This window comes from Danio aesculapii, chromosome 8, assembly GCF_903798145.1.
Source record: "Danio aesculapii chromosome 8, fDanAes4.1, whole genome shotgun sequence".
Classification (NCBI taxonomy): domain Eukaryota; kingdom Metazoa; phylum Chordata; class Actinopteri; order Cypriniformes; family Danionidae; genus Danio; species Danio aesculapii.
The window spans coordinates 3684786-3710359 of record NC_079442.1 but is presented as its reverse complement, the minus strand read 5'-3'; the positions used below and the strand labels follow the sequence as shown (position 1 = coordinate 3710359).

At 36.4% G+C, this 25574-nt stretch overlaps 3 protein-coding genes across 3 annotated transcripts in view; 2 read left to right on the top strand and 1 right to left on the bottom strand.

The window, feature by feature from the left end:
• Positions 1-1214: 1214 nt before the first annotated feature.
• b2ml (beta-2-microglobulin, like) lies at positions 1215-6641 on the top strand. The gene is made up of 4 exons (XM_056463035.1): positions 1215-1374; positions 2613-2885; positions 4772-4795; positions 4953-6641. The coding sequence occupies exons 1-3, from the start codon at positions 1311-1313 to the stop codon at positions 4783-4785; spliced, it is 351 nt and encodes a 116-aa protein (XP_056319010.1). The 5' UTR covers positions 1215-1310; the 3' UTR covers positions 4786-4795; positions 4953-6641.
• Positions 6642-8497: 1856 nt separating this feature from the next.
• ubl4a (ubiquitin like 4A) lies at positions 8498-18228 on the top strand. Its single transcript, XM_056463034.1, has 4 exons — positions 8498-8648; positions 11345-11450; positions 15798-16009; positions 17895-18228. The coding sequence occupies exons 1-4, from the start codon at positions 8601-8603 to the stop codon at positions 18000-18002; spliced, it is 474 nt and encodes a 157-aa protein (XP_056319009.1). The 5' UTR covers positions 8498-8600; the 3' UTR covers positions 18003-18228.
• A 2608-nt stretch (positions 18229-20836) lies between these two features.
• Positions 20837-25574, bottom strand: part of rab7b (RAB7b, member RAS oncogene family) — a 15934-nt gene continuing 11196 nt past the window's right edge. Inside the window, exons 5-6 of the mRNA XM_056463033.1 lie at positions 24659-24787; positions 20837-24345 (exon numbers count right to left, since the gene is read on the bottom strand). Coding sequence (XP_056319008.1) covers positions 24259-24345; positions 24659-24787 — 216 coding nt within the window. The 3' untranslated portion in view covers positions 20837-24258. The remainder of the gene's footprint in view (positions 24346-24658; positions 24788-25574) is intronic.

Genomic DNA, 25574 nt, shown 5'->3' with positions numbered 1-25574 from the left:
ACAAGTGTATGTACAACTATATTACTATATACAACGTTATATGTGCAGCTGTTATGTGCAAATTGGCATGTAAAGTGTGTTGTTAAATAAGTGTATATGTGTATAAAAGTGTATAGCAAGTAGTGATGTTGGTTCCACAATAATTATCATCAAGTGTTCATGAGATGGATTGCCTGAGGGAAGAAACTGTTTCTGTGTCGGGCTGTTCTGGTACGCAGTGCTCTGTAGCGTCGACCAGAAGGTAAAAGTTCAAAGAGGCAGTGTGCTGGGTGTGAGGGGTCCAGGGTGATTTTGGCAGCCCTCCTGCTCGCTCTGGATAAGTACAGTTCTTGGGGAGTAGGAAGGGTTGTACCAGTGATTCGCTCAGCAGTCCGAACTATTCGACGTAGTCTTTGGAGGTCGTATTTAGTAGCTGAGCTAAACCAGACAGTTATTGATGTGCAGATGACTGATATAATGATGGAGGTGTAGAACTGTTTCAGCAGCTCCTTTGGGAGGTTAAACTTCCTCAGCTGACGAAGAAAGTACAGCCTCCGTTGAGCTTTTTTGACAATGGAGTCAATGTGAGTGTCCCACTTCAGGTCCTGAGAGTGGTGCCCAGGAACCTGAATGACTCCACTGCTGCCACAGTGTGGCCATGATGCTCAGTGGGGGGAGAGCAGGGGGGTTTCTCCTGAAGTCCACGTTGAGTTGCAACAAGCTCATTATGTCAATGTGTAGAACAAATTCACCTCCTTTTTTATTATTTTGGGAAAGTTTCATATCAAGTAGTAAGCCAAAAATTTGTTGATTTTTGTTGATTGAAGAGCATCATTAATAAAAAAGTGACTCTGGCATGTTTTGTATATTGCTGTATATTATTTTGTTTTGTCTTAGTTTTGTAAATTCAAATAAAGTGTTGCAACAAGCTTGATTTTTTTTGAGTTTTTATGCAACACATTAGGACTTTGGACGAGAATAAATGAGAACATTTATTATGGTGTGAAGCTGTATCCAGTTGCTTTGTATAACAAGATACAGACGTGGTATTGTTATAGGAGCACTTTGTAACTGTATAAAACAAATAAATATGCATTAATATGTCAATTCAATACAAGTGACCACAAACTTGAGAGCGCCAAACTTACTCAGCAACAGAAAAGAACACATTTGATTGGTTAAAAAAACTACGCGGGCGGGGTTTCATGAAGTGCCCCGTATGTAGTCCTACTCTTCCTTCTTGCTGCATTGGGTTTTGCTGTCAGAGAGAAAGCAGGAGGCCATTGAACTCGACGTACAGAAGAACAGAATAATACAAGTTTGGGACAATCATGTGGCTTAAACTCGCCGTGGTCGCTTTTGTGTTTCTAAACGCCAGCTGTTTGGCTAAAGAAAGTAAGTATGAAGCGTCTACTTTAGACACATTGTTTTTACTAACGTTAATGGTTTTACACAGCTATTATAATAAATATTTTATACTTCAGTTATTAATTACGCAAAATATACCTAATGCTTTTGAATTTGTCGATGGTTTTAAGAATTGTTATGATTTTCTACATAAATAGATTATGACGTACTTCCAGTGAATGTGTAGAGGAATACGACGGATGTAATATTCTAATGGTTAAAAGCCTATGTAGTAACCAACGTTGAAAGGTCGTTAAAAATAACGTGTCAAAGACAAATCAAACATGTTTTAGTCATGTTTGTTTGTCTCAAACGGCCTTAACATTTTTACTTTCACTTTCACTTAGTGGGGGGAAAACACACACGCTGAAGAACTCGTTTTACAGGATACATTATGTTTGGTACCCAAGTCAAACGTTGAAGCGATACTTAATAACAAACCATTGGATCAAAACGTAAGTTAACAGGGTTAATGAAAACTAGATGTGTGTTTCCTTTCTATTTAATGTGCTTATTTGCGATTGCTTTGTTTTTTAAATAGATATTAGTTTGAACATGTAAAACTGAAAACATCTTTCAAAATTCGTTCTTCCAAATAAAACCATTCATAACTAAAAATAAAAAACAAATAAAAAATAAAGTCTTTTGTGTTGAAAATAGTGCCATAATAGTACAACTAAACATAAATACAGTACATAATACAAAATTTAAGTTGTTTGTTTTAATTCGCATTGACATGGTCCCTATACTCTAAAAAGGTTATTTCAACCCAATTCTGGATGTAAAAGGAACTGTCCCAACTGCTAGGTTAACGTTTTGAAATAAATAATAGGACCAAATTTAACCGAATGGGTTTGTCCATATTTTACCCAATTTCGGTTTAAAAAAAACCCATGTTTACCATGCTATTTTGAATATTTGGTCTAAAATTGCATGTAAATATGACTTCAAAATAACATTAGCACACTATTTAATTGACTGTGAACAATGTTGTATTTTGAGAGTCGTTGACTGCTAATATGATTTTCCCTTTTTAGAATTTGCAAAGAATACTTTTCTGAAATTATATTATAAAGGAGAAAGTTCGAATGTGCGAATACAAAACTAAATTTACCTCAGTTAATATAAATAAATAAGGCATGAACATAAAGACAAACACGTCTACAAGATTGTAGTAGTAATTCAGATATCAAAATAATGACGTTTTCTTTGTGTATTATCTCTAGCTCCCCCAAAAGTGCAAGTGTATAGTCGCTACCCTGGAGAGTACGGCAAAGACAACGTGCTGATCTGCTATGTCAGTGGATTTCACCCTCCTGACATCACCATCGAGCTCCTAAAAAATGGACAGGAGATCCCGGGCGCCACGCAGACAGATCTGGCCTTTGAACAGGGTTGGTTTTTCCACCTGACAAAGTATGTTAATTTCAAGCCCCAGTCTGGAGAGGTGTACACCTGCAAAGTCCGTCACCTCAAAGAGACTAAGGTCTACACGTGGGGTAAGAATTAATATTAGTTCTTTAATTTGTGATTTTTAAAATAAGACAATTAGTTCTGTCCTATTTCTGTTTCTGCATATCATATAAAAGGATGTCAGAGGTCCAATGCTGGATTATTTAAGCACTGTTTTGTTTTGGAGCATATTTTTCTATTATTCGTATTATTTATAGGCATACATGGTCACACACTTTCTTGTAGGGCTGTGCAATATGACAATATTTATCATATGGACAAAATAAAAAGTATAATTTCATATTACGCTCTTTTGTTTATTGTTTGGTTTCACAAAATGCATTGTTTACAGTAATGCTTTTTCATAATTTATATGAGCACAATATTACATGCCATTAGAAGGATACAGACAGAAACATCATGAGAAAGTTGCAATCTTGAAAGAACAATGTTTACATTTAGCATTATATATATATATATATATATATATATATATATATATATATTTTTTTTTTTTTAATTTATTTATTTGTTTGTTTGTTTGTTTGTTTGTTTATTTATTTATGTTGGACCTGTAATCATTAGTATTTGACAAGTGTTTTATTAATATGTATTTTTAAATTTCTACATTTTATTCAAACATTTGCAATGAAGTTTTAAATAAAGTGAAAAGTAAGAACACATACGGATACATTTTTGAGTATATACTTTAAAATATATTTACAAAATATATTGTCCTTTACATGTGGTCATATATATAAAGTTTAACAACTTTTTTAATCCCACCAGGGGCAATTAAATAAGGGCAGTGGCATCATGACAACAAATCATTTACAAACAATATTTAAAAAAACACAATCCAGCATGCTATTTAAACATAATAATCATAAATATAATAATACTACTAAAAACAATAACAAACCCATATATAATTTTTTAAAAACTTGCTCTAATTTAAGGTTATAAAACATTATGGCTCAGACACAAAGTATAGACTATTATTATAAACATAAATAGTTTATATAAATATAAACTATTAATTGATTGAATTATCAGAAATTACACTAACATGATACTGTTATTTACATATATATTGTTATCGGTATATGAGATTGATTGATTTTGTAATATGGCACAGACCTACTTTCTTGTGCATAAACAAAATTTATAGTTAAAAAATGTGCAATATGAAAAACTCTGACATAATGAACTAAAATGAACAATGTACAAAAGTGGATTTAAATACATAGAAACTATGTATATTAAAAGTATAGTAAAGCATCCAATTCATTGTTCCAAATAAAATTTGTCATGTGTATATATATATATATATTGCTTTTTTAATATTTCCCAAATTATGTTAAACAGAGCAAGGAAATTTTCACAGTGTGTCTAATAATATTTTATCTTCTGGAGAAATTTGTTTTATTTTGGCTAGAATAAAAGAAGTTGTTAATTTTTCAAACACTATTTTAAGGTCAATATTATTAGCCCCTTTTAGCAATTTTTTTTTTCAATAATCTACAGAACAAACAATCGTTATACAACAACTTGCCTAATTACCCTAACCTGTCTAGTTAACCTAGTTAAGCCTTTAAATGTCACTTTAAGCTGTATAGAAGTGTCTTAAAAAAACATCTTGTAAAATATTATTTATTGTCATCATGGCAAAGATAAAATAAATCAGTTATTAGAAATGACTTATTAAAACTATTATGTTTATATATATATATATATGTATGTGTGCGTGTGTGTGTGTGTGTGTGACTGAAGATAGAATGAATTTGGAGTTGTATATTAGTTGTATAATTATTATGATTGACAGCCAGCAGTTGCACAGAGCAAATTACTTTAATGATGAATTAATAAAATGCAAAAATATGAAAATATAATATTTTTATGAAATCTTAATGATCTATTTTCTGTCTTACAGAGCCTGACATGTGAACACACAACAGTAAGTACTGATAATATAAATTTAGAAGCAAAAAGCTTGAATATTTGTGATAGTTTATATTGTAGAATGCTTTTAGTTAAATTGTCTCAGTTATTATCATATTATTGTTAACTGCTGTAAACGTCACCATTTGCTAAATGTATTTTGCTTTTCACAGATTAATGAAAACCAAAGTTCAACAGCAATTCTCCATAACGACAAACTGCTCCTGCTTTAAATTCACCATGCAATTTTGGAGTTATCCAGTCCTGCTCCTGGAGGGCAAAAATCCTCCTGATCTGGCTCAAATTTACCCAAACACCTCACAGGAAACAGACATAGTAGGTAGAAAAGAGTATACGACAAAAGAAGAAAGAAAAAAAACAACAACAACATGTACAACCAGATTACATTAACCCTTTCATGCTGACATACAGAATGCAGGACGTATTTTCATGTAATTCTGAAGAAGATGAAGAACTAACATGTTGTAAATCCAGCAGCTCTGATATCAGCAGCACACACTAAACATGGTGGCACCCATCACCAGTCATACATCAAATAATATGATCATTATGAACATGTTTAAAACACAAAATACATGTTCTTATGCATATTTAAGAATCAGAATATCAGATATTACACAATATAATTAGCTTTCAGACATTCAAACACACATATTTACTAGCAAAACAACATATGTGGTTTGTTAAATACATGCTGATGTCTATGAAGATGGCAATGATAATCATTTTTAAATATTACTGGACGATGTGCATTATTGATGTAAGAAACACACTGTTCCCCTACTAGTAAAACTTAGTTTCATGTATTTCAGAAGAAAATACTGAATTATCGTGTTGTAAATCCAGCAGCTCTGATATCAGCAGCGTAGACTAAACATGGTGGCGCTCATCACCAGTCATACATTAAATAATATGATCATTATTAACATGTTTAAAACACGAAATACGTGTTCTGATGCATATTTGAGAATTGAAATATCAGATATTATCAATATAAAAGCTTGCGTGTGAAAGGGTTATTAATACTACACACATTCATGCTACATAGAATGCTTCTCAAGTGATTGCGTAAAGAATTAGCCATTTCCACTTTAAGAGAAAATATCTTTACATACGCAGCCGGATTTTCTTGTGACTCCGAAGACTTTGATTAGCCGGTGTTTATTTAGACATGTGGATTGGATGTAGACTCTGTGGGACACTTCTACCTTCTAGGAGCAGGATTGAAATCTGCTTCACGGTTTAGGACAGCAGTATCTGCTCCTGCAAGGCCAGCGTCCTGCAGAGTTTATTTCAACACTAGTTAAACACTCGTGAACCAGGACTGGACACTTTTGGTTTAGGACATGCTGCCTTACGTTTAGACCATTAGATTAGATTACAGTGTTTACTTACAGGACGAAGAGCAAATTACAATCTTCTCAATATCCATGTTAATTTCTTTAGGTGTGTATTATTTTCGATGGTGTTTATTAGAAGCATTTGCAATATACCTTTGGTTTATATTATGACAGCAATGTCTAAAAGCTTTGGGGGTTGAATTTCTTGCCTTAGACTTCACAACATAAGCACTTCTAACACATTAAATTATCTTTGTTTTAAAATGTATCTTAAATATAGTTATTAATGTGATAAATTTGAAGTGAATCCCTTTCATGATGATTCTTGCGGTCTGTTTCAGTTGTTTGTAATGTTTTAGTAGCCTGAATATTCGAGCAGGCACTGATATTTTGTTTTAAATAACTCCATATTTTGAAAAGCCAGTTTCTGTCTATGATGAGCTATCATCACTGACTGTATAATGTTTTGTAATTCACTTAAATAAACTTTTCCATCTTAAATATGTGTCTTTAATTTTCAACACAATGGTTAGCACTGTCGCCTCACAGCAAGAAAGTTGCTGGTTCGAGTCCTGGCAGGACCAGTTGGCATTTCTGTGTGGAATTCGCATGTTCTCCCTATGTTGGCGTGGGTTTCTTCCGGGTGCTCCGGTTTCCCCCACAGTCCAAACACATGAGTTTTAGGTGAACTTAAGAAACTAAATTGGTCATAGCGTATGTGTTAATGAGTGTGTATGGATGTTTCCCAGTACTGAGTTGCAGCTGGAAGTTGCATCCGCTTTGTAAAACATATGCTAAATAAGTTGGCGGTTCATTCCGCTGTGGCAACCCCTGATGAATAAAGGGACTAAGCGGAAGAAAAATGAATAATTTTCAACACGCACACACATATACACACTCACTTGTACAGCTAAATCTATGACTTTCCCATTGAATCTTATGTTAATTTATAATGATTAATAATTCATAATCATTTCTATATTTCATATTGTATATTAGTTACTTCCTCTTTACCTGATGTAAAAATGTACAGGCTAAAATTTACTAAATAAATACATTTTTATTCAGGGGTGTAGAGCACATCAAAGCACATCACACCTGTCCTCAGGTCTTTACACTGGCTCCCAGTTACATTCAGAATAGACTTTAAAGTAGTATTACTTGTCTTTAAATCCCTAAATGGCCTTGGACCTCAATACATTACAGATATGCTCACTGAATACAAACCCAACAGATCACATTAGGATCATAATGTCTTTCTTTCCTTTTTCATTCTTTTATAACCTGTTTTAACACATTTTAATCTGTTCTATTCATTCATTTTCTTTTCGGCTTATTCCCTTTATTAATCAGGGGTCGCCACAGCAGAATGAACCGCCAACTTATCCAGCATATGTTTTACGCAGCGGATGCCCTTCCAGCTGCAACCCATCACACGGAAACACCCATACACACTCATTCACATACATACACCAGGGACAATTTAGCCTTCCCAATTTACCTATACCACATGTCTTTGGACTGTGGGGGAAACCGGAGCCCCGGGAAGAAACTGACGGGAACACTGGGAGGACATGCAAACTCCATACAGAAATGCCAACTGGCCCAGCCAGGGATCGAACCAGCGACCTTCTTGCTGTGAGGCGATGCTGCAACCCACTGCACCTTAATCTGTTTTAATCATTTTTAATTGTTTATTTTCTTCTTTCTTTTAATCCTGTTTATGTAAAGTACTTTGAATTACCAATTTTGTATGAAATGTGCTATAGAAATAAACTTGCCTTGTCTAGAATACTTGAGAAAGTTTATGTATGGAATTTGTACCTTTCTCAAATTGCACTTAATTACATTTCAGAAGACAAAAACTATACCTTTGCTTCTTGAAATTTTGAACTTGAAGGTTTTTAAACAAGTTTTCTTGTTATTTCAGACTAAATATTTGAAGTACCATGGTAAATACATAGGGAACATATGTGACAGCTTGTCACCAAATGAATGTGCGAATATAAAACCAACTTAACCTCAGTGTGTCGATTTTGGGTTCACAACCACAGTAAACCTGTTTTTGATACACATGTTTAATGTCTAAGAATAAAGCTCACATGTTTTTTACTGAATAAAGCTGAAACTATAGCTTTTATCCTTGCAATTTTGAGCTTGAAAGTTTTATTAAGCATATTAAGGTAGCTAAGTTAAACGCCGATACATTCATAGCTATTTAATATATTTACATATATAAAATTTCTGTAATTTTCACGAAAGTATAATTTTCAGCACTCCCCGTTTATGTTTTTCAGTTTCTAAAACAAATCCTTGGTCCGAGTGAGGCTCCAACCGCGCAGGCGCATTTGCGTATCTTCGACGTCATGTCCGTGGGAAACGTCGGCTGCTAGTTTACGAATGTTCAGCGAGATAACTATTTATTGCTTATTTAGTATTTAATTTTATATATATGTAAAAATGATTCTCACAGTGAAGCCGCTTCAAGGAAAAGAATGTAATGTTCAGGTATGCTCGAGGTTCGTGTGGTGCTTTGAGGCAGTAATGTGGCTATGCTAATAGCTCGTTGCTTTAGGCAGTAATGTGCCTATGCTAACGTTACAGCAGATTTGTTCATCTTTGTTAAAACGAGCCTGCTGTAAACAATAGAAAATGAAACCCAAGTTATTTAAGCTGAAGATCTATCTGTCGTAATTGTAACTGTCTTAAGATAACTGTCTTTGTTTTAACTTGGCTTAACGTTAACTAAGTCTATTATTAAGGTGAAGTTGGTTTTATGTCCCCACATTCTGACTTTCACCTTAATAATATAAGGAAAAGTGTTATATTATAAATTATAAATGATTAAATCATATTAGCAGCCAACGACTATCAAAGTACAACATTGTTCACATTCAATTTAATAGTGATAATTTGTAGTCATATGTACATGCGATTTTAAACCGAGTATTTCAAAGTACCACTGTAAATGATATTGGAAGCGTGTCACTGAATGAATGTGCGAATATAAAACCAATATTTACCTCAATGTGTCGATTTTGGGTTCACACCCTACTGAAAAGAACAGCTAACACCACCCTAAGCTGGTTGGCTGGCTTTAGCTGGTCAACCAGGCTGGTTTTAGAGGGGTTTTGGCCACTTCCAGGCTGCTTTCCAGCCATTTCTAGCCTGGTCTTACCTAGCTGGTCAGGCTTAGAGATGACCAGCTAAAACCAGCTTAAACCAGGCTGATCAAGTTGGTTTTAGCTGGTCATTTTCCAGCCTGACCAGGTAAGACCAGGCTGGAAATGGCTGGAAACCAGCCTGGAAGTGGCCAAAACCTCTCTAAAACCAGCCTGGTCAACCAGCTAAAACCAGCCAACCAGCTTAGGCTGGTTTAACCATAGTAAACCTGGTTTTGATACACATATTTAATGTCTAAGTAGAAAGCTTGCAGGTTTTGCTACTGAATAAAGTTGGAACAGATATGGTAATCAGTTGGTGCTTAGTTAATAAATTAGCTGTGCCATTCAATGCTTACTTTATTACCATACTTCTGTAGTTTTCATTTGGTGTTTTTATTAGTTTTATTTCTAGTGTTATTATGATTTTATATTATTATTAATTGAAGTAGTTTGTATTATATTTGTGATGTTGTTTATTCAGTTATATTTATATATGTTTTCTGTTTTTATTTCTACATTTTCCTCACTTTTCTTTCTTGTGTTGTGTGTTTCTGAGATTTTATAGAGGTAAAGTTGGTTTTATATTCGCACATTCAGACTTTCTCCTCGATAATGTATATTCAGAAAATCACTCTTTGCAGATTTTAAACAGGGAAATTATATAAGCAGCCAAAGACTATCAAAGTACATTGTGAACAGTCAGTTAAATACAGGGTTCATACGGTCATAGAAAACCAGGAAAAGTCATGGGATTTTGACATGGCATTTTCCAGGCCTGAAAAAGTTTGTTATAGTTACTTAATTACTATACTTCTGTAGTTTTCATTTGGTCTTTTTATTAGTTTTATTTCTAGTGTTACTATGATTTTATATTATTATTAATTGAAGTAGTTTGTATTATATTTGTGATGTCGTTTATTCAGTTATATTTATATATGTTTTCTGTTTTTATTTCTACATTTTCCTCACTTTTCTTCATTCTTTGCAGATTCTAAACAGGGAAATTATATAAGCAGCCAAAGACTATCAAAGTACATTGTTCACAGTCAGTTAAATACAGGGTTCATACGGTCATAGAAAACCAGGAAAAGTCATGGGATTTTGACATGGCATTTTCCAGGCCTGAAAAAGTTAGGAAAAAACTCAAAGTTTTGGAAAAGTCATGGAAATTAGTTAAAAAAATATCTGTATACTTGAATATAAGTTAGTTCTCTTCTTACTGTCCTTGGCCAAAAGCATGCTCTCACATTATTAGTGCTGTGTAAGCATTATCAAAATCAATTTTACATGGATATAAAAACAAGTTTGAACTAAATGGATTGTTGTGTGTTCTATGATATGCTGTAATAAATTTGAATGTCTTTGTTTTGCTTCTTATTTACCATGTAGATGTTTTATGAAACAATAATTCATGAAAATTTACTTGAAAGTTCTGAAAAATTCATGGAATTTTGGCAGTAAAAGTATGTATGAAGCCCTGTAAATAGTACTAATGTTGTCTTGACGTGATATTAGCTAGCTATTTGAGACCGGATATTTAAAGTAGCGTGGTAAACAATATAGGAACTGTGTCACAAGTTCTCACTGTTCAAGAATGAATGAATGTGTGAATATAAAACCAACTTTACCCAATTGGTTTGTAGTGTCTGTATAGTTTAGTTTATTTTTTATTTCAGTTTAATTGCATTAAATGAAACTAAATACAATTGACAAATGTTATCTTGATAACTAGTTGAAATAACAGAAGTTTAATACAAACTTGTAGCGAGTGTAATCATTTTATTTTTATAAGTAGATGTATTTTAACTCACAATTTTTAGGCAGTATGTTTCAGAATTTTGTTTTCGCATATTTTAATATTAACTCAATCCTGCCATAACTCTAATTAGGCTGTGAGTAACAAAGCAATGTGCTCATCAGTTAAATTCAAATCCAGCATACTTATAAATATAGATGTATGAGTGTTATTAATTTCAATTACTTTTATATGTACCTATATTCATGGGACATTTTCAGCAGATATGCTCGTTTGATTCACAGGTGACAGAAAATGAGAAGGTATCTACAGTAAAAGAGTTGGTATCGGAGCGTTTAAACATTCCTCCAAGTCAGCAGAGACTGTTGTATAAAGGGAAAGCTCTTGCAGGTAATATATTAAGTCTCTTTTTTTGTTAATCTGTACACATGTGTTTCTAATGTGTTTTATTGTGATGTTTTGTTATTCAATTCAATTCAATTCACCTTTATCTGTATAGCGCTTATACAATGTAGATTGTGTTAAAGCAGCTTCACATAAAAGGTCACAGTAAATAGGAACAGTGTAGTTCAGTTTGTAGTGTTTAAGTTCAGTTCAGTTTAGCTCAGTTCAGTGTGGATTAATAATCACTACTGAGAGTCCAAATATTGAAGAGCAAATCCAACGATGCGCAGCTCTATAGATCCCGAACCATGCAAGCCAGTGGCGACAGCGGAGAGGGAAAAAAAACTGCACTAATGGCGGAAGTGAAGAAAAAAAACCTTGAGAGAAACCAGACTCAGTAGGGCACGACCATTTTAATTTCTCCGCTGGCCAAACGTCTTGTGCAGAGCTGCAGTCTTAGCGGCGGAGGCTGGAAGCTGGCCTCAGCGAAGACTCGTCTGTCTCTGGAGCGTCACAGGAATCAGTCTCATGTTCTCCACTCCTCCATGACCACCACAGTAGCTGCTCAGGATACGGCCTGGTCCAGGATATGGAAACCTTGGGATCATCTCGTCGTTGGTCTTGGATCGAATCAGTGACTCTGCATATTCTGAGGGCCTCGGGAAGAGTATCCCCAGGTGGAAATGGAGAATAAAGAAAATAATTAGCGTAGCTGATGTTCACAGTGTATATCAACAAGATGCATAACCTGTGTGGAAGCCCCCTAAGTGGTGCACTAAGTGTATGCTTTACTGAACAGATAGGTCTTTAATCGAGTTTTGAATTGGGAGAGTGTGTCTGAGCCTCGGACGTTATCAGGAAGGCTATTCCAGAGTTTAGGAGATATAAATAAGAAGGCTCGACCTCCTTTACTCGACTTTGCTATTCTAGGTACTACCAGAAGCCCTAAGTTTTGAGACCTTAAAGAGCGAGTTGGATTGTAGCGAGACAGAAGATTGGTTAGATAAACAGGAGCTAGATTATTCTCCAATATATTTTGCGATATCAATGCAATTTCACCAGATAACTTGATTATCTCTATTTATAAAGAATCGCTATTTTTAGATTGATTCTACATAAAGCATAAAATCTAACAAACAATCCACAAGCATAGATAAATACAATTGGGAAAAATATCCAATTGAAATAAACAGTGATTTAATGAGTCTCGCATTATTCAGGTACGGTAATCGAATCATAAAAATGAAAATCAATCATTATTAAAGTTTACAAACGGTACAATTTCTTATTCCTGAATGCTTTTAAAATTAGTATAGTCACAGGCCTCAAAAACACATGCAAATGATAGATTATAATACAAACTCAACATTGGATATCTGTGCCTATTGTGAATGATCACATTGTCGTAGTGATGCTGAAACAATATATTGTGTAGCCCTAATTTGTGTATTGTTACTGTGTGAAAAGTATCCAATTATCATGGTCATGCTTTATTTTGATGGTCTGTTTATTGGATTTAATTTACATTGCATCTATATGCCAACTAATTCTCATTAGATTGTAAGTAGACTGTTGGGGTTGGGGTTAGTGTAAGTTGACATGCACTTGCAGTTAAATGTCTGTAGCAGTATCAGCAGATATTAAGCAGGCTACTAATACTCAAATGGACCATCAAAATAAAGTGTTATTATTATTTTTCAGTTTATTTCTGGGCTCAGATATCCATATTTATTTTTCAGCAAAAAAATTCAGTGGCTAAAATGTTGATGCGAAATGCATTATTTAGCAGACATTTGACAGCCTCAGGGTTGTGAAAGCTACAGAATGTACTCTTGCGTTTTTATGGCTCCACTATTTGTTGACAGGAAAAAAAAACCAGAAACACTGGCAAAGTTTTCGTTCTCCTCCTAGGGGTTTAATAAAGTTCATAATATCTTGCCAGCAGTACACTGAACACCATGTGGGGAACATCTTAAATTGGTTCTTTCTTGGTGCGCTTTTCTAACAAGCTGGTTTTCTTAAATTGTGTGTTAAATGGGAGATATGCAAAATATGCAGAGCAGTGGTATGCCATGGCCATGTTTGAAAACTACTGTACTAGAAAATATTTCAGCTATTTTCTTTTTCATGTCACTACAGCTGCAGTTTGGCTATAGCAGGGTTTCCCAACCCTGTTCCTGAAGGCACACCAACAGTACACATTTTCAATGTCTCCCTAATCGAACACACCTGAATCACCTAATTAGAACATAAGACGAGACTCCAAAACCTGAAGTTAATAAGTCAGGTAAGGGAGACATCCAAAATATGAACTGTTGGTGTGCCTCCAGGAAAAGGGTTGGGAAACACTGGGCTATAGAAATAGCAAGTGTTGTGGTCGATTTTAGGACTTAAAATTATATCCCAATATTTATCGCAGGGCGACATGGTGGCTCAGTGGTTAGCACTGTCGCCTCACTGCAAAAAAGCTTGCTTGGTCAGTTGGCATTTCTGTGTAGAGTTTGCATGTTCTCCCTGTGTTGATGTGGGTTTCCTCCAGGTGCTCCGGTTTGCCCACACAGTCCAAACACATGTGCTATAGGTGAATTGATGAACTAAGTTGGCTGTAGTGTGTGTGAATGGGTGTTTTCCAGTACTGGGCTGCAGCTGAAAGGGCATCCGCTATGTAAAACATATGTTGGATAAGTTGGCGGTTCATTCTGCTGTGGTGACCCCTGATTAATAAAGGAACTTAGCCGAAAGAAAATGAATAAATATTTATATATTTATAATAAATAATTTGAATATATATTTATCATGATAATGATATTTTTGACTAATTCAAATTCACTGAGAGACAAAAAAAAGAGTTGTTTTAAACACTCGAATGGTGCTATGAAGTAAATTCAGAGTGAAATAAATATGGCTATAAATATGTGTGTAAACGCATGTCTCAAACACGCAAACTATAGCACAAGTACTGCTGTAATAATAACTCCTTGGAATCTTATTTCAGGAATCTTATTTCCCAAATTTGTCTTTTTAAACTCTATTTGGGGCTTAGTGGTTAGCACTAAGCAAGAAGGTCGGCTGGACCAGTTGGCATTTCTGTGTGGAGTTTGCATGTTCTCCTCGTGTTGGTGTGTGTTTCCTCTGGGTGCTCCGGTTTCCCCCCACAGTCCAAACACATGTGCTATAGAACATAAAACATATGCTGGAATAGTTGGGGGTTCATTTTGCTGTGGCGACCCCTGATAATCAGATACTAAGCCGACGGACATTTAATGAATGACTGAAATTCTGTTTGAGCAAAGATTATAAAGGGTTATTTTTATATCTTTATTTTTGCATTTCCTCATTCAGGTAGATTAAAGAGTTAGTGTTGGATTTCTGAAATAGTTTACATTTAGCAGACGCTTTTATCCAAAGCGACTTACAAATGAGGACAAGGAAGCAATTTACACAACTATAAGAGCAGCAGTGAACAAGTGCTATAGACAAGTTTCAGGTGTGTAAAGTCTAAGAAGCAGAGCATTAGTAGTGTGTTTTTTTTTTTTTTTGAGAGAGTGTACAGTTAGTGGTATAGCCAGAGAGGCAGTTAAGATTAGGAGGGAAAGTGGAGACTAAATAGTTGAGTTTTTAGTCGTTTCTTGAAGACAGCAAGTGACTCTGCGGTTCTGATGCAGTTAGGGAGTTCATTCCACCAACTGGGCAGATTGAATGTGAGAGTTCGGGAAAGTGATTTCTTCCCTCTTAGGGATGGAACCACGAGGCGACGTTCATTCACAGAACGCAAGTTTCTGGAGGGCACATAAATCTGCAGAAGTGAGAGCAGATAAGAAGGAGCAAAGCCAGAGGTCGCTTTGTAAGCAAAAATCAGAGCTTTGAATTTGATGCGGGCAGCAACTGGCAGCCAGTGCAAACGGGTGAGTAGCGAAGTGACATGTGCTCTTTTGGGTTCATCAAAGACCACTCGTGCTGCTGCGTTCTGAAGCAGCTGAAGAGGTTTGATAGAATTAGCTGGAAGCCCGGCTAGTAGAGAGTTGCAATAATCCAGTTTGGAGAGAACAAGAGCTTGAACAATGAGTTGAGCTGTATGTTCAGATAGGAAGGGTCGGACCTTTCTGATGTTATAGAGTGCGAATCTGCAAGATCGAGCAGTTCTAGAAATGTGCTCAGAGAAGTTTAGTTGGTCATCAATCGTTACTCCAAGGCTTTTTACCATTTTGTAGTTAAAGTACATTTTGCCTCCTTTTAAGATTTATTTAAAATTTATTTCCTCCTGCCATGTATTTCTGAGGTGTCGAGGCAGCATTCCATTCATTATCTGTGTGTTGTGTGCATCGTTGTTATGGTTGTTTCTGCTGTTTTCAGATGAGCACAGGTTGAGTGATTACTCCATCGGACCGGAGGCCAAGCTGAATCTTGTGGTGCGTCCGGCGGGAGAACGGAGCAGCGGCACGGTGGGAACCAGCAGCGCTAATAATGATAAAGGAGGCAGTGGTGTGTGGCAGCTACTGTCAACGGTCCTGGCCAAACATTTCAGTCCAGCCGATGCTGTGAAAGTGCAGGAGCAACTTATTAAGGTTCGTTCAAGACCAAAATACAATTATTACACAATTACGCTCACACTTTATTTCAATGTATAATTTATGTTATTAACCCTCGTGTATTGTTCAAATTGACTACCCTTTGGTTATGTTGGTGTTTTTGCACTATTGACTTCCATTATAATGACAGATTTGACCATATAGTGCATCACAGCGCTTAACTTTTTCCACAATTTTTTGTTTTTACAGCCTTATTCCAAAATGGATTAAATTTATTAATTTCCTCCGATTTTACACACAATACACCATAATGACCATGTGAACAAGATTTGTTGAAATTGTTGCAAATTTTTTACAAATAAAAAAGCTGAAGAATCACATGTACATCAGTATTCACAGCCTTTGCTCAATACTTTGTTGATGCACCTTTGGCAGCAATTACATCCTCAAGTCTTTTTTTAATATGACTCCACAAGCTTGGCACACCTGTCTTTGGGAATTTTTGCCCATTCCTCTTTGCAGTACCTCTCAAGCTCTATCAAGGTTGGATGGGATGCGACTGTACAGCCATTTTCAGACTTTTCAGGCTCTGGCTGGGCCGCTCAAGGACATTCACCGAGTTGTTGTGAAACTGCTCCATTTTTGATATTTTGGCAGTGTGCTTTGGGTCATTGTCCTGCTGCAGGATGAACCATCGCCCCAGTCTGAGGTCAAGAGCACTCTGAAACAGGTTTTCATTCAGAATGTCTCTGTACATTGCTGCATTCATCTTTCCCTCTATCCTGACTAGTCTTCCAGTTCCTGCTGCTGAAAAAATCCCCACAGCATGATGCTGCCACCATCATGCTTCACTGTAGGGATGGTATTAGCCTGGTTGTAAGCGCTGCCTGGTTTTCTCTAAACGTAATGCCTGCTATTCAATCTAAAGAGTTCAATTTTAGTCTCATCAGACCAGAGAATTTGGTTTCTTAGGGTCTGAGAGTCCTTCAGATGCCTTTTGGCAAAGTCCAGACAGTGGCTTCCATCTGGCCACTCTACCATACAGGCCTGATTGGTGTATTGCTGCACAGATGGTTGTCCTTCTGTAAGGTTCACCTCTCTCCAGAGAAGAACGCTGGAGCTCAGACAGAGTGAGCATCGAGTTATTGATCACCTCCCTGACTAAGGCCCTTCTCCCCGATCACTCAGCTTAGATGGCCGGCCAGCTCTAGGAAGAGTCCTGGTGGTTCCAAACATCTTTTACTTGCGGATGCTGGAGGCCGCTGTGCTCATTGGAACTTTCAGAACAGCAGAAATTTTTCTGTAACCTTCCTCACCCTTGTGCCTCAAGACAATCCTGTCTCGGATGTCTACAGACAATTCCTTTATCTTCATGCTTGGTTTGTGCTTTGACATGCACCGTCAACCCTGGGACCTTATATAGACAGGTGTATGCCTTTTCAAATCATGTCCAATCAACTGAATTTACCACAGGTGAACTCCAATGAAGCTGCTGAAACATCTCAAGAATGATCAGTGGAAACACAATGTACCTGAGCTCAATTTAGAGCTTCACGGCAAAGACTGTGGATACTGATGTACATGCGATTCTTCAGCTTTTTTATTTATAATAAATTGGCAACAATTTCAAAAACTCTTATTTTCTCATTGTCATTATGGGGTATTGTGTGTGGAATGTTCCATAATAATCTATTTTGGAATAAGGCTGTAACATAAAAAGGCCAAATTAAGACTCAAAATCACCCCAGAGTGGATGAAAACATCCCCAACAGCACACAAGGGTTAATAAAACATTAAATAAGACTTAATAATTTATTATTAAAAATGGCACAGTGTGAGCCAGGCTTTAGACGATAGACTTCACACATTTATATTGAATAAACAGAGCCAAGGTGAATTTGTTGATTTGTGTTGTGGTCAGGATTACGAGCGCTCTCTCAGACAGCTCAGTCTGGACGACATTGAGCGTCTGGCCAGCCGTCTGCTTCATCCCGAGACAGAGGTCATGGATACTTCATACATGGACTGAAACCGATGGAAACGCTCTTGCTCACGAAAATCAAGGCCACGTTGGAGGATGTGTTTCATGAGGACTTTCAGTAGGACAAATGTCAGTATCAAAGACTGGGCTGATGTTCTCTTGTGTTCAAGAGGTTACCGGGTTTACCATTGGAAAGCAGTGCTGCTTTTAGTGCAACTTTGTAAATATCCTGTGCAAAATGTTTAATGCTAATAATAAAACATGTTCGTGGTCAGCTCAAATGCTCTTATTTAAACCCAATCCGTCAGTCATGTGACATTTTAGACTTTTTTTTGTGCATTTCAACATTCGTGTTTTTATTTTGCCCGTGTCAATGCTAACTGCAGACATTCTGCCTCAGGCATGAGACATTTGACTGTTCTAAAGCATAAAATACTATAATATGTTTGCAGTTATTTCAGAAACATGCTAAGTGAACATTCTTGTTTATCTGATAAACAATGCTAAAGTCAGAGATTCTGCTTTGAATGTGCGTTACGTGCTAGAACGACTGTCTTTTGGTCATTTAACCCGCCTAATGTCAGTTTAGCCAATTATATTTCAGCACCGCTGGTTGCCTTGCTGGAAAACCACATATTTCATTCATTCAGTCAAGAAGGCTCTCGAAGTATGCGTCTATGACCGCGTATTTCGTTCATTCAGTCGGGTAAGCTCTTAAAGCGTGAAGTGACTGAAATGCGACCTCCGGTGGACAGTAGCAGATCTCAAATGAGACGCAGATTCTGAGTTCCACATGAGGTTATTAATTATCAAATAATATAAATATTATGAACATAAACATTAGGTGAGCAGGTTACATTGTAACCCCGTGTCCTAACAGCACGCTACATGTTGAGATTTGCAGTGATGAGCAGTTTAGCTGTTTGCACCAGACGAAACACGACAGAAATTTAAATACAGCCATTCAGAAGCACAGAATAGTGCACTCACTGCACTCCAACGTAATGGTAAAGTTTATAATCTAATTAATACATATTAAACCTCTTTAACATTATTAAATGTAGATGCTGGATCACTGATATGTGTTGGTTTGCTCTGAGTCACAGATCTGAAGTTCAATTTCAAACGGTTTATTTGATTTTCCAGATCTGAGGTGAACTATCTGCTGCTGCTTTCAGTAGTATGGCAATAAATATCATGTAAAATAGCATTCAAACTCATATTATTAGCATTTAACATTGAATACTGCACATGAGGTGAGCATTGTCAGTTTTTCTGTTGTTCAGTAAGAAATAGAAGCCATTTCTAATATATTAATTCGAGGTGTTGGTTAGAACAAAAACTCCCTTTAATATGGAAAATATTCCTTCGATCACGTGTCGTTGCTTTTATTTACAACATGATTTAAATCAGCCTTTAAGCTCGATCGTCAGACTAGCTCTCCTGGGTCCTTGCAATCTTCCAACCTGCGCTTGTGTTTGTTTTGATTCAGGAATGCAATACCTAGTTCAACCACTGGGTATCAAACTTACACACTGCACCTTTAACTCATCCACATTTCCGTTAATAAAAGCTATTTTACACTTTCAGAATCTTCAGGACAAAAAAATCCTCATTAAAGTGCAGTTTTATCCACAGTGCCATTTAAATATAAAACAATGCAATATTTGTTGCTGAGAGAACTTCAAAATGTAAACTTTTACCTTTTTTTTAACTAGGTGGTGACTTTTATTAAATAATATTGAAGTATAATAAAATACAAATTTTATTTCCTGTTTATTTTGTCCATTATACACCCGAGTTTTAACTCTAACACTAAATAACCAAATATGATTGCCTCGAAACGACATCATTGACACATCCAAGGCTCTAATTAATGAAAAACAATTATATAGCATGTATTATATGGAAAATAACTATTATTTCACACAGTAATTAGGACAGTAAGGTCTGACTTTGCTTAGACAAAAGTCTTGCCCCTTAACAGAAATAATGTCCAGTATAGAATATGTGGTCATGCTGCAGTGGAAACAGAATGAATATTGTGTCTGACTCCATCATGAGCTTGGAGGACTGCATCCATACATCTCTGAATGACTCAAATCACTGATTAATAAAGTCATCTGGAATGGCAAAGAAAGCGTTCTTGCAGGACTCCCAGAGTTCATCAAGAGTCTTTGGATTCATCTTCAATTCCTCCTCCTTCATCTTACTCCAGACATGCTCAATAATGTTCATATCTGGTGACTAGGCTGGCCATTCCCGGAGCACCTTGACCTTCTTTCAGGAGCTTTGATGTGGAGTCTGAAGTATCAGGAGCGCTATCCTGCTGAAGAATTTGCCCTCTCCTGTGGTTTGTAATGTAATGGGCAGCACAAATGTCTTGATACCTCAGGCTGTTGATGTTGATCATCCACTCTGCAGATCTCTCACACTCCCCTATACTGAATGTAACCCCAAACCATGATTTTTCCTTCACCAAACTTGACTTTTTCTATGAGAATCTTGGGTCCATGCGGGTTCCAGTAGGTCTTCTGCAGTATTTGTGATGATTGGGATGAATTCAACACATGACTCAGCAGAAAAATCGACCTTCTGCCACTTTTCCAAATGATCAACTAGAAGTCAAGTTATTATCTGTCGCTCTTACAACTGAGATCAACGACAAGACTTTTATCAGGTAGTGTAGATGTCGGAACTAGGCTAGTCATCTAATACAAAGCAATGAATTTCTAAACATGCAAATTCTGTTTAATGATTAATCTAATTTTGGGCTAATCTTAGACGTCTATTAGATTTTCACTGACACCAAATTTAGATGTCTATTAAACATTGGTTTGGTGGGTATTTACTGATTTAACATGAACAATACGTGAACAGTATTTATTAATCATAGTTCAACATTATTCAAATCCAAGTTGATAATGGTTAACATGGACTAACAATATTTTCATTAACGTAAAAAAAACACAGGGTGATGTGGTGGCACAGTGGGTAGCACAATCGCCTCACAGCAAGAAGGTCTCTGGTTCGAGCCTCGACTGGGTTAGTTGGCATTTCTGTGTGGAGTTTGCACGTTCTCCCTGCGTTCACGTGTGTTTCCTCCGGGTGCTCCGGTTTCCCACGAGTCATGCGCTATAGGTGAATTGGGTAAGCTAAATTGGCCGTAGTGTATGCGTGTGATTGTATATGGGTTGCAGCTGGAAGGGCTTCCATTGCGTAAAACGTGTTGGATAAGTTGGTGGTTTATTCCGCTGTGGCAACCCCAGATTAATAAAGGGACTAAGCTGAAAATAAAAAATTTATGAATAAACAAACCCCTTTATTTTCATTAACGTAAACAAAGATGGATAAATACTGCAATAAATGTGATGTTTATGTTAGTTAACACATCAACTAATCTAACCTTATTTTTACCGTATTTTACTTATTTAAAAAAATGTAAAACCTATTTTTAAATAAGTAAAAATACGGTAAAAATGTATTATAAAAACAAAAACAAGGCTTGTTCTCCCTAATATGGGCACAGAAGAAATATGATTTTTTTTTTCACAATAATTGTACGTGCATTAAAAAAAAATCCTGAAACATTTAAAAGTATGCAAAATATCGATTTAATTTTCCATAATCATAATTTTGACCTGATTTAGAAAAAACCCAAAACATTTTACTCTAAAATTGATCACAGAAAGATCGTTTACACTTTTTGTCTTTTTTTAAAAATATTTATTAATTAATTGATCAATTTCCCAGCCCTATTACATTTATAATGGATGATTTTGAAACAAAGCATTTAGCAAAGGAGTGAACTGGTCACCAATAATAATAACCAATACTTACAAAATCTAAAGGCACAATGAACTAGCAGATTTTCCAACACAATCTCACGACAATTCGTAACTTTTTAATTTAGTGGCTAACTCAGGGATGGGCAAACTCGATCCTGGAGGGCCGGTGTCCCTGCATAGTTTTGCACCAACCCTAATCAAACACACCTGCTTGTAGCTTTCTAGTGATCTTGAAGACACTAATTAGGGTGTTCAGGTGTGTTTGATTAGTGTTAGAGCAAAACTCTGCAGGGACACTCGAGGATCGAGTTTGCCCATGCCTGGGCTAACTCGTATAAACTTGTACGATCTCATTCATACAGTTTAGTAAGAATACACAAGACTTGTCACTCCTGTAGTTTTGAATGGGGAAAAATGTTATGTCCATATTTGGCGAATGAAGCCCCGCCTTGTAGTAAAGGAGCCAATCATTGATCGCTATAGTCTGACAATTCTCCGGGGGAGGGGCTCTGTATAGACGCGTGTACTTTGCGACATTTATCAAACCCTCTGGCACTCAAAAAATGACTTTTGCTTCTTGTTTAAACTACTAATATAAAATGAGTTGAAACAACACAATTCTTAAGGGTTTTTTTTCAGAACAACTTAATTGTTTTATGTTCAATCCACTTAAATCTGTAAAAACAATTACTTAAGTTAACGATTTGTGTTGGGTCAACATGAAGGAATTGTGTGAAACCCAGCTATACTTGCTTACAGACAAGAGAAATGTATCTACGTAAAGCTTGAAATCTTGTCTTTTAAACGAACCAACTACACTTGAAAACAATGTACTCTAGTTTTGTAATCTGTATGCAATGTACAGTGTAATTCCTGCAAATCTCAATGACGGAGACCAGTTGAGCGCCCACAAACTTGTAAACAAAGAGGCTGCTGTCATTTTTAGAGGAGATTTGCTGTCGGGAAAAAGTTGGAAAATTACTTCAGACGACCAAAACAATCAGGCGAGACATTATTTAGAGGATTATATTGTGTAAACAGAAAGCGATATTAAAGGAAGTTGGTGTCATGATCTTGTTCCTTTTGAGTGCACATTAGATAAAACATGCAGACTTTGTGTTTCGAACTCCATTTGAGACAGTTTTTTAATTTTATTGATGATTCCAAATATGAATGTACGCTTGGCAAACAGTTTTGGAGAATTTGATGTTTCCCCATTCAAACAGAATTGCCCGAGCGGCGTTTCAGAGATGGCCACCAAGTGAAACTACTTGCCTAACAGGAATTTTAGTATGGTTAAGGTTAGGATTGGGGGCAGGCCACTCTTTAAAAATTTTACATTTTAATATTAATAAAATCAAATGAATTTATACAAATTAGTCACTTGGCAAACAGTTTTGGAGAATTTGATGTTTCCCCATTCAAACAGAATTGCCTGAGAGGCATTTCAAAGATGGCCACCACGTGAAATTACTTGCCTTAAAGGAATTTTGGCAGGGTTAAGATTTGGGTTGGGTGTAGGCCACTCTTTAAAAATGTAACATTTTCATACTAGTAAAATTATATGAATTCCTACTAATTAGTCACTTAATGTTTCCCCATTCAAACAGAACTGCCCGAGAGGCATTTCAAAGATGGCCGCAGAGTGAAATTACTTGCCTTAAAGGAATCTTAGTATGATTAAGGTTAGGGTTGGGGGCAGACCATTCCTTCAAAATTGTACATTTTCATACTAATAAAATCATATGAATTCATACAGATTAGCCACTTGGCAAACAGTTTTGGAGAATTTGATATTTCCACATTCAAACAGAACTGCCTGAGAGGTGTTTCAAAGATGGCCGCCACGTGAAATTACTTGCCTTAAAGGAATTTTAGTAGGGTTAAGATTTGGGTTGGGTGCAGGTCACTCTTTAAAATTCTACATTTTCACACTAATACAATCATCTGAATTTATACAGATTAGCCACTTGGCAAATAGTTTTGGAGAATTTGATGTTTCCACATTCAAACAGAATTGCCTTAGTGGTATTTCAAAGATGGCCACAGAGTGAAATTAGTTTCCTTAAAGGAATTTTAGTAGGGTTAAGGTTAGGATAGGGGGCAGGCCACTCTTTAAAATGTTACATTTTCACACTAATAAAACATTATGAATTCGTACGAATTTGCCACTTTTCTGACAATACGTAAAATAGTTACGTTTCTTCATGAGATCAGGCTGGATTTTCAGAGAAAATAAAACACAATCGCACATCAAGAGTAGTGATGGAAATACTTGGACAGCTGTAGTGATAGTAGGACTTGTCAGAGGATGTACAGCTCTTCCTGCTCCTCCATACTTCTTCAACATGTGACTTGGAGTTCAGCAAGAGAATAGATGTTCAATAGTCACACGTTGCATTTGATACCCTGGAGTTTTCAAAGGAGGAAAAGGGAGCTCTAGAAAAGACTGGCCTGGATCTTTCCCTTTCTCATGTTGGCTGTTTCTTGTCCCTCCACAGCTTCATTGTTTTCCTTCAGCAGCTGCAGTTGTCACCGTTAGACATAGGTCTGTCGTTTCCTAGTTTGATCTCGTCTGGGAAGTCATATTTGTCCACCGACTCCTGAAAGTTCAATGTATTTCAGATCGAGTGTTTACGCAACCACTAAAGTCACTAAACATTTTATGAAATATGTAGACAATCGATTAAAAATATTGCTTAAGGGGGCTAATAATATTGACCTTTAAAATGATTTTAAATGGTTCTAGCCGAAATCAAACCAATAAGACTTTCTCCAGAAGAAAAAATATTATAGGAAATACTGTGAAAAATTCACAGGAGGGCTAATAATAAATTTTGCCTTCAACTGTATATGTGATTAAAACTGTATGACTTACTTTCTTTCGTCAATAACAACAGTAGATTGTTCCTTTACCTGTTTAAGTGCATTGCGAGCGATGGTCTGGAAGGCCTGTTCCACATTAATGGCTTCTTTGGCGCTGGTCTCAAAATAGGGGATGTTGTTCTTACTCTGGCACCAAGCTTGTGCTCGCTTTGTTGATACCTGCTCAAAATACAAAGCATTTTAGGGGGAAATCCTATAGAGAAATTTCACACATGGATAAAAATGTGTGCAGATACATATGACAAACAAGTTCATATTTAGATTTTCATTTATTCCTTTTCCTTCCGCTTAGTCTCTATTTTAATGGTCACCACAGTGGAATGAACCGCTAACTATTCCAGCAAAGGTTTTTACGCAGCATATGCTCATCCAGCCACAACCCAGTACTGGGAAACATCATAGGTGAAAAACGTCGCACAGGAACTTTTTCGGTATTAAGCAAAAACGAATAGGTTTTTTTTTACCAAAAGCGAAGATAACAAGGTCTCCGTACATTAATTCTGATGGGTTGTTTTCCCCCATGGCACAAATGTTTGTGACCTTTTTGTGGGCGTTTCGAAAAGTAACCTAAGGATGAGCGAAACAATCGCTTTGTTCAACAAACTGGATGTTATTTACAACTTTATATTATTCGTTAAGATTCATTATCTTGTTTATATACACTATGAACAGCAGCTACGCTAATTATTTTCTTTATTCTCCATTTCCACCTGGGGATACTCTTCCCGAGGCCCTCAGACTATACAGAGTCACTGATTCGATCCAAGACCAACGACGAGATGATCCCAAGGTTTCCATAATCCTGGACCAGGCCGTATCCTGAGCAGCTGCTGTGGTGGTCATGGAGGAGTGGAGAACATGAGACTGATTCCTGTGACGCTCCAGAGACAGACGAGTCTTCGATGAGGCCAGCTTCCAGCCTCCGCCGCTAAGACTGCAGCTCTGC

What these genes read in the sequence shown, in the direction of transcription:
- b2ml (XM_056463035.1), top strand. Translation starts at nt 1,311, where the DNA reads ATGTGGCTTAAACTCGCCGTGGTCGCTTTTGTGTTTCTAAACGCCAGC. An exon ending in CAGCTGTTTGGCTAAAGAAA is followed by an intron (nt 1,375 to 2,612) that starts GTAAGTATGAAG and finishes TATTATCTCTAG; the next exon opens with CTCCCCCAAAAGTGCAAGTG.
- ubl4a (XM_056463034.1), top strand. Translation starts at nt 8,601, where the DNA reads ATGATTCTCACAGTGAAGCCGCTTCAAGGAAAAGAATGTAATGTTCAG. An exon ending in GAAAAGAATGTAATGTTCAG is followed by an intron (nt 8,649 to 11,344) that starts GTATGCTCGAGG and finishes TTTGATTCACAG; the next exon opens with GTGACAGAAAATGAGAAGGT. An exon ending in TAAAGGGAAAGCTCTTGCAG is followed by an intron (nt 11,451 to 15,797) that starts GTAATATATTAA and finishes TGCTGTTTTCAG; the next exon opens with ATGAGCACAGGTTGAGTGAT.